This window comes from Myotis yumanensis, unplaced genomic scaffold (assembly GCF_028538775.1).
Source record: "Myotis yumanensis isolate MYYU_CA2020_CCGP unplaced genomic scaffold, mMyoYum1.0.hap1 SCAF_2, whole genome shotgun sequence".
NCBI classification, from domain to species: Eukaryota; Metazoa; Chordata; class Mammalia; order Chiroptera; family Vespertilionidae; genus Myotis; species Myotis yumanensis.
Window position 1 is genome coordinate 184,614,097 of NW_027223753.1, and position 9,589 is coordinate 184,623,685.

A 9,589-nucleotide genomic window follows, 5' to 3' on the forward strand; every position below is an offset into this window, starting at 1 on the left:
TCTGCAGCAGTGCTAAAGATGTCCAACTGACAGCTTAAGGGAGAAGGCCTAAGTCGTCAGTCAGACATCCCCTGAGGGCTCCTGGACTGTGAGAGGGCACAGACTGGACTGAGGGACCCCCCCCCCACAACCCCTAGTGCAAGAATTTTGTTTACCAGGCCTCTAGTGACATAAGATTACAACAATATCCATTACAATGAGTGGTTTTACCTAAATAGACACAGATGACTACTCCAACTGTTCTCAAACTCCTAAACATGATGTAAAAGATGACCTGTATGCTAATTATACCATGCTCTTTTTAGATAAAAGTGTCATCTTTATACAATCAAATTCACAGAACAAATAACTAAGACACATTTTTTAAAAAGCATACCTTTTCATATAAATACATAGTTTCTCCAGCTCGGGCATCCATTTGAATGCTTCCCCAGAACCACTAGGTGAGAAAAACAACATTTTAATTAAGAATTTGCATTATCAGAAATGCCAATTGTAATATTTTTAGAAAACCAATCTCATTTTTTAATTACTTGCCTCTTGCTTGACAACATAAAGTTTCTTTGAAGGTTCAAATGGAAGTTCTTTTACTGTATTCTCTTCAACTATAAGGTGAGTGCACCTTTCATCTCCAACCTGTAAACAACTACCTCCTAAAGAAAAAATGCATACAAACATATAAATAAGGCAAACTACCTTCAACACAAATCCTTTTTCTTTCCGAGAGAGAGGAAGGAAAAGGAAGAGGAAGAGGAAGAGGGGGAGGAAAAGGGGGAGGGAGAGAGAGAGAGAGAGGGAGAGAGGGAGAGAGAGGGAGAGAGGGAGAGAGAGAGAGAGAGAGAGAGAGAGAGAGAGAGAAAGAGAGAAAGAGAAAGAGAGAGAAAAAGAGAAAGAGAAAGAGAAAGAGAAAGAGAAAGAGAAAGAGGAAGAGGAAGAGGAAGGGAAAGGGAAAAGGAAAGGGAAGGGAAAGGGAAAGAAGGGAAAGGGAAAGGGAAAGGGAAAGGGAAAGGGAAAGGGAAAAGGAAAGGGAAAGGGAAAGAGAAAGAAAAAGAGAAAAACATTGACTGGTTATCTCCCATACCCGCCCCAATTGGGAGCGGAACACACAACCTTGGCATATTTCCTGACCAGGAATCTAACCCATGACACTGAAGCAGAACGATGCTCCAACCAACAGAAACACTTTGTCAGGGCCAAACCCAAAATTTTTTTTTAAGAGGCATATTCACCAGGAAGTCCTTAGGCAGGAGTGAGGAATATATATACACACACAATACACACACATACACACACACACACACACACACACATATATAAAACTTTTTAATTATGCCAAATTCTACCTTGCATTTCAGTCATTTCTTCCATATTGGTTTTCTCTTCATCTGAAAATCCCAGGAAACTTAAAATGCAATCTTGAAATGGAGGAACTTTAAATTCATTTCTAAAGTCATCAGCTGATGCACAGAAATCCCTAAAAAATATATATTCTTCTAAAACAGCTTAACTTAAATTCAACAAATTAGGTACATCAATTTCTAATCCTCAAGGTTTTAGCATAATCCATTTATTGAAAATATTTTACATCAGATCCTGAAATATTAACAAAACTTTAACATTTTAATAACAAAAGCTAAAAAAAATTTTTTTGATGTGTCCTCACGTCATCCTGAATTAAATTCTGACAAAATTTGATCATGGGTAATTTTTACAAGATTCAAATTCCTACTCTGTACGTGAAATTTTATTGTGTGCTAGGGGTTCAAATTTCATTAAATATTAAGTAATGAAGAAGCACAACAGCAAGGAATTATGAGGTTGGAAAGCTTAAAAAGATTATGAATTGCAATTACCACTTAAAATGTAACCAGAAAAATATAAAATAAGAAAAAACACATGATCCAAATATCCAGAGGCATTAAGCTATTACCTAATAATTTTAGAATATTTATGACAATAAAAATCATTTCTCAGATGTCTTCCAATTTTCAATATTTCATAATTGTTTATATTTTTATTGATTTCAAAGAGAGAGGGAGAGAGATAGAAATATCAGTAATGATAGAGAATCATTGATTGGCTGCCTCCTGCATGGCCCTTACTAGGGATTGAGCCCACAACCCAGGCATGTGCCCTGACCAGGAATCAAGCTGTGTCCTCCTGGTACATAGGTTGACTCTGAACCACTGCACCACACTGACCAGCCATAACTTTTTTTTTATAACTTCACTCTTCCTAACCTTTATTCCCCAAGCTACCCCAAGACTGAGTTCATTTTCTTCTATATTAGTTATGAATTTAGGGTTTGAAGCACATGGGATTACTTCCACACATTTAATTCACATAATGAACTACTGAATTTTTAAACACTTACTGTTCATTCCGCCTTTCCCAAGCTTTATAAATCCATTCTGGCTTCATAATTGGAGTACCCAGGCTCACAGCAATCTAAAAATATAAACATTAAACTACTATTAATTTTTACTTTAAATAACTGCATTCATGGAAGTTCTAAGCAATTACATACATACTTTTTTTGCAGTTTTAGATCATTGTTCATCTACTTTGTAACATAATATAAAGAAAAGTTAATAGGAAAAAAACTCTCTCAATCATACAACTTAGGTTAAAACAAATTCCATGATGTGCAAACCATTTCCTTATTTTACTAGTACTTTAAATAAATGTATCTCTGAAGTTGATGAAGTTCACCTTTATTATAGTTTATTTCTCCTTTCATGTTTACTTTCTTGAAAGAACTGACTCCCATGATAGCACTAAAGAAAAAAACATCTGATTAACTAAAAACTTCAGTATGAATTAGAAAGTAGGAATTCCCTAGAATTAACTGAAATTAACATTTGCTACATAAATTATAAATACACTGATAGAGGGTTGGAACAGAGAGATAAAGTCTCCCTAAGATAGATATTCAAGTATAATCTTAACTAAGATTTTAATCCTAATAAAGATACTTTCTCTTGTTTTAGTATTTCCACAAGTTAAAACTTAGGAGCATTTTATAAAAACACTAGTGGCCCAGCGCACAGGTACGGTCCCCAGGCCTGGCCTGCAATCAGGGCCATCTTCCCCGGCTGCCCACAGCCGGCCCCAGCTCGCACCGCCACCCATCCCCCGGTTCCCCATTCACGATCAGGCAATCAAAGCCTGCCGGCCAGGGAAAGGGATTGAGAGGTGGTCAGTGTGCCTCATAGTGACTGGTCATTCCGCCATTAGAGTCAATTTGCAAATTACCCTTTTATTATATAGGAAGATACTCTGCTCTGTTCTTATAAAAGACCACTTTTATTTGATGAGAGAGATACACTTCCCAACCCCCCTCATTTACTAATGCTCATAGTAATCTTTGCAAATAGTATTCATCTGCTTGAAATGTTATCCATCAACAAACCTTCAAAATCCTACTCATCTTTGAAGACCTAAATCAAGTTCCATTGCCACCTTAAAACCTGAGACCACACTCCTATGATTTAAAATTTTGTGTTGTAGCCAGTGTTCTCAGTGGTTAGAGCATCGGCCCAAGAACCAAAGGGTCAGGAGTTCGATTCCAGGTCAAGGGCAGGTACCTGGGATGCAGGTTCAATTCCTGGCCCTGTTGGGGCTCATGCAGCAACCAACTGATATGTCTCTCTCACATCAATGTCTCTCTTTTTTTTCTCTCTCTCTCTTTTCCCATCCCCTCCACTCTCTCTAAAAATCAATGGAAAAATATCCTCTGGAGAGGATTAAAAATAAATATATAAATAAAATGCTTTAAAGAAAAGAAAGATAAAATATCCTCAGGTGAGGATTAACAACAAAAAACAGTGTTTGAAAAAAGAAAAAAATGTTGCTACATGTACATAAAGCAAAAATTGAATTTCTGAACTTCAGTAAATTATAGGACATAGATGAGACCGTTGTTATTAAATCTAATCCTGAATGATGCAATACTGAAATACACAAAAATACCCAAGTTTACATACCCTGAATTTTTCTCCTTGTGTACAATTTGCCACCAAATGTGTTACTTTGGAATTAAAGTCTTTTCGAATAACTCCACCCATGTGATGGACCAATGTCACCAATCTGACCTCAAAAGAAAAATTAAGCAACATTAGCTTTATAATTAATTTAAATAAAAATTTAAACTATGTTTACAACTTATTTAGCATTAACTGAATACATTCTATTTTATAAAGTACATATAGGAATTTTTATAAAGGTATATATAAACTTTACGTCAAAAAAATTGAAAATCTGTTTTACTGGCACAAAACTATATATAGTGACTAGAGGCCCGGTGCATGAATTCCTGCACCAGTGGGGTCCCTCAGCCTGGCCTGCAGGATCAGGCCGAAACCGGCTCTCCGACATCCCCCGAGGGGTCCCGGGTTGCAAGAGGGTGCAGGCCAAGCCAAGGAACCCCACCGGTGCACGATTGGGCCCGGGGAAGGACGTGGGAGGTTGGCCAGCCACAGAGGGACCGTGGGAGGGCTCCATGGCGTGTCTGGCCTGTCTTGCCCAGTCTCAATCAGCCGGACCCCAGCAGCAAGCTAACCTACTGGTCGGAGCATCTGCCCTCTAGGGATCAGTGCACATCATAGCGACATAGCGACTGGTCAACTGGTCAACAGTCTGCCCCCTGGTAGTAAGTGCATATCATAGTGAACAGTTGAGCGGCCTTAGCATATCAGTTTGGCTCAGTGGATAGAAGATTCCCAGGTTTGATTCTGGTCAAGGGCACATACCTGGGTTGCAGGCTTGATCCCTGACCCCCAACACATTCAGTTGGGGCATGTGTGGGAGGCAACCAATCAATGTTTCTCTCTCCTTGTCTCCCTCCCTCCCTTCCACTCTCTCTAGAGATCAATGGAAAAGTAGCTTCAGGTGAGGATTAACAAAACAAAAAAAAGAAAAGCAGTTTCTGTGAATTCTCCAGGGTAATAAGAATAAGGCTGAACTTGTGTGAAAAAAAAAAAATTGTACTGTGTGCACAAAAACTTCAAATAATGTGGCCAATAGGATATTGAAAAGATAGTTTAAACAGATTGGACAGTTACTAAGTTTTTCTGTTAATTCATATGCTAGCCATCCTAGACAAAATATTTGGTTTTTTTTATAAGGCTCTTCACAATATTTCTTCACAAAATTTGAAACTGGTATAGACATAGTAATTTCTCCAAAACGTTGAAAATAAAACCAGAATACAATGATCAAAAAGTACCAATTTAAATATATTTTGCTGGAAAAAATATTCTTTGAATAGAATGTTTTGAAATACTTACTAGTTCTTCTTTCTTCCTGAATCCAGTAAAGCATAGTACTAGATTCATCATGCTTGTACAATAGAGTGGACGACATGAAAACGGCAAAGGCTGAAGAATAATTTTAAATCTATGAGCTTTCTTATAGTAGAAAATAGAATACATCTTTCTCAAGTTAAAAATATCTCCCCTCTTATCAATCAACTATCCCAATCCAAAGATTTACTTGCATTTTTCAATATGCAATAAAAATAGCAAAAAAATTGCTAGTTTCACATTAAAATTTCCACAATTCCCAAATCATATTTGATACACATAATCTAAGCACACTTTGATTTGCAAATTAAACACAAATATATTCAAACCTTTAGTTCTAAAATGTACTTTGTCACATGTGAAATATTATCAATAAAGATTTCCGACTCCATAGATTACTGTAAATGCTTCCAATTGAAGTTAAAACAGGTCAAATGTTTATAAATATTAGATATATAACATAAAATTGAACCAAATATGCTCCCAATTTTTGGGCTAAAAAGATGGAAGTAATCAGTAAATATTTTAACCAATTTAACACATATATATCAGAATAAGAATATACAGATATTTAACATTTAATATATGTATATTTAATTTTGGGCTTTAAAATTTTTACTTGGCTACTGAAAGCAACATTTCTCAACCAAAACAGAGAATTAAAGATTGTCATGTGCTTCTTACTAGTATCTATAACAAAAACACAATGACTTCAGCAATTTTAAGTTAATAAGGCAAGCTTTAGAATGGCAAAACATAGCAATAAAACCAAAGAATAGGGACTAACTCTGCTATCACTCTTATATATTATATATATAGTTTTTATTGCCTAACTTTCAAAGGTCTTAGATTTTCACTACTGAAAATTACAATAGAAAAAAAACGAAAGGATTATACACTAGCTACTACTATTCCTATTTTAAATATTTCATATTCTCAACAATTAATGGAATTTTCTAGTTATCAATTTTCACAACATTCATTAATAAAAATTTAACCTGGAAAAGTCATAATAAATGTATACTCTTCTTACCTCTCCTTTTTGTGCACAGTTTAATACTACTGGTGGTCCAATAACTCTACAATCAGTCTTGTATAACTCAGTAAAGACAGGATCCTGGAAGTCCATGACTATAAATACATTTTCAAATTCTGGAGAATCCAAACTTTCATATTCTTCTACTGATTCCATCTTTACAAAGGGCACTTTAATTTCCTTGATTTTTTTTATGTAGTTATAGAGATAAAATGTATTATATAATTAATTCATATAACTCTAAATAAGACCTACAAATTCAATACCAAAATTTTAATTTTATATTTGTTAAACTTAAGTTTTAAATCATACCATAATGAACATTATATTCAAGAGTGAACAGTCATTTCTTTAGTTGCTGATTTGCATTTTTACATATACATATATCTCCATCTATATTAAGATCTTAAATTTTGAAGATTACTCTTATAAAGGCCTAAGCTTTGACTTAATAGTCATTATAAATCTTGTATGCATATAAAATAAAAATGATGAATTTAAGCACACACATTTTGACAGTAGGATGCATTAAGATAACCGCTATTGCTTTTTCTTCTACCAGTGGTCGGCAAACTCATTAGTCAACAGAGCCAATTATCAACAGTACAAGGATTGAAATTTCTTTTGAGAGCCAAATTTTTTAAACTTAAACTATATAGGTAGGTACATTGTTATTAATTAGGGTACTCCTAAGGCTTAGGAAGAGCCACACTCAAGGGGCCAAAGAGCTGCATGTGGCTTGCGAGCTGCAGTTTGCCGACCACTGTAAACTAACCAAGAAAATGATGCCATACATATGGTTCCTTCTTGTACAAACAAGTCTTCAGAAAAAATAGAAAACTATGGCACTTGAGATCTTCCAAAAGGGTATAGATTAATGTAATCATTTCAGTATATATGAGGAAAATAAGAGAAAGATGTGAACTATGTAGGCAGTTGCAGCAAGGCAAGGATATATAGAAAAGCAAGTTACTGTTTACCACTTTATACTGTACATCAATGAAAAAGAATGAAGATATTTAAGTACCTATATGACTCCCATGTAACAAAAAAGAGAACCATTTAAAGCAAAATTCTGAATGGTTAAATGATTTGGGCTTTCTTTGGTAGTTGATGTGATGGGCTGAATCATGTATCCCCAAGATTCATGTTGAAACTAACCCCCTTATACCCTAAAATGTGACTGTATGTTTGATGATAGGGCCTTTTAAGAGATAATTAAGGTAAAACGAGGTCATATGGGTGAGCCCTAATCCAATCTGTCTTGTGTCCTTAAAAGAGGAGGAAATTTGGGGGGCATACAACAGAGATAGCAGGATGAAAGGCCATGTGCTGACACAGAAGAAAGGTCATGTGATGACACAGTAAGAAAGTGGCGGCCACCTGCAAGACAAGGAGAAAGGCCTCAAGAGAAGCCAAACCTACTAACATCTTGATCTTGGACTCCCAGACCTAGGAACTATGAGAAAATATATTTCTGATGTTTAAGTCACCCAGTGTGTGGTATTTTGTATGGCACCCCTCACAAACTATTCCAGCTGGTATAGAGAATTAAATATATTTCATATGCTGAGGCAAATTCCCCAATGACTGCCAATAATTATGATTTATAATTTGGAAATAGAGCAAGAATTTAGAATAAATATAAAGGTAATGAGAAAAAAGATAAAGAATTTAGAGAAAAGTATCAGATCTTTGTAAATTCATGATAGGCCATTTAAATTTAACAATGACAAATGATAAGGATTTCATTATTTGCAATAGGTGCAATAGTTTGGGGTTTCAGAAACACCCAAATTTTAGAAATAAATTTAAAATTGTTTCTATTTGTCTAGTTTCAGAGTGCACAATATACCTTGCACCTAATTTAGGTCGTCACCATAAGTGAAATATAAGAATACAATCAAGGGAAGTGCAGCATGCCACATGCAATGAAATGCTGAACCTACCATATTAACAACACTTTTTATTAATTTTTCATCCGATTTTCCAGGGCAACTTTCTTTTATCTTTATAACTGGTACATCCATTATTTTAATAGTCTGTGGAAAAGAGACTTAAGTATGAGATTAAAACTATAAAATTATTTACATCCTAATGGAAGAAAAACAGCCTTTTAAAAAAGTTAAAAACTTAAAACTCCATACCTTTAAGGCCTTTATAAGTTCTTCTTGTTTTCCAGCTTCTTGAACCAATACCACTCTTGTTTCAACCTGAGGCATTTCTTCTATTAAAATTAAAAATGTTTAAATATATTTACCAGGAATTAACATCAAAATAAGCAGTTCCTATTCCCATTTTTGGCTATATCTACTATATATTTCCATCTTTGAGATCATAACATTCTCTAAAATTAAAATTACTTAATTCCCAGCTTATTAAAAAATATTTTGGCCACATTCCATTTTAAGGAAGAGAACATATATACAAACATCAACGCTCCTCCTAACCAAAGAAAGCACTCCATATCTTGTACAATCATCTTCATCAACAGTGCATGCAAATTTAGGAAAGACCCATTTACATAGTGAGGTAAGGGAAGAAGTCTTTTCACCTAACCAGATATAACGAATACAGTCTAGCTAACAATGGTGCAGCTAGATGGCCCTCACATACAGAAAAAGCAATATCCAATATGACTTCCCTTCAAAGTTGGGACGCATTAATCCATACAGTAAAAAGTGTAGGGGGGTCACTGACGGTTAGGGGACAGGAGGCATCTATAATACTTTCAACAATAAAGATAATTTTTTTAAAGCTATGTCGTGTAAAGATTGTCAACAAATATTTACTGAATACCTGTACTCTAACTTAACAGCATTACAGTTAAATGAAAAGAAAGTCTCCAGTCAATAAGTTTAGTATTAAAATAGTGATTTGCAGTTTGAAAGCACAGTTACCTTCAACATACAAAGTAGGTCCATTAGGTAAGTTTTCCTTAGAAGCTTCGGTAACTTTAGAATCGAAAATGGAAGAGTCTGCCAAGCTTGTCCTCCCAGCACATGTCAGTACACTATTGTCAGCCATTGTTTGTACTCTTCTAAGTTCACTAGGGAAAGAATACATTTGAATAAGAACACATGAAACAAACATGATCTCTGGGAAAACTCTGCTTTTATACTAGAGTTTATAAAAAGCATCAGCAAAAGAAAAATTTAAAAAATAAAAGAATAAAAAGCATCAGCACCCATTTTTCTTAATATTGAACCAAAGAAAGTGCACTCAACGTCTCTGAACCTCGGTTTCCTCT

At 35.0% G+C, this 9,589-nt stretch overlaps 1 protein-coding gene across 2 annotated transcripts in view; it reads right to left on the bottom strand.

Moving 5' to 3' along the window:
* Window positions 1–9,376, bottom strand: part of ECT2 (epithelial cell transforming 2) — a 52,101-nt gene extending 42,725 nt beyond the window's left edge. The window contains exons 1-10 of one of the 2 annotated variants that reach the window (XM_070403629.1): window positions 9,240–9,376; window positions 8,487–8,566; window positions 8,289–8,381; window positions 6,337–6,519; window positions 5,289–5,378; window positions 3,987–4,094; window positions 2,375–2,448; window positions 1,344–1,474; window positions 538–653; window positions 377–439 (exon numbers count right to left, since the gene is read on the bottom strand). In XM_070403629.1, coding sequence (XP_070259730.1) covers window positions 377–439; window positions 538–653; window positions 1,344–1,474; window positions 2,375–2,448; window positions 3,987–4,094; window positions 5,289–5,378; window positions 6,337–6,519; window positions 8,289–8,381; window positions 8,487–8,566; window positions 9,240–9,366 — 1,065 coding nt within the window. In that variant the 5' untranslated portion in view covers window positions 9,367–9,376. The remainder of the gene's footprint in view (window positions 1–376; window positions 440–537; window positions 654–1,343; window positions 1,475–2,374; window positions 2,449–3,986; window positions 4,095–5,288; window positions 5,379–6,336; window positions 6,520–8,288; window positions 8,382–8,486; window positions 8,567–9,239) is intronic. The other variant, XM_070403630.1, reaches the window with a different exon arrangement.
* Between the last annotated feature and the right edge of the window lie 213 nt (window positions 9,377–9,589).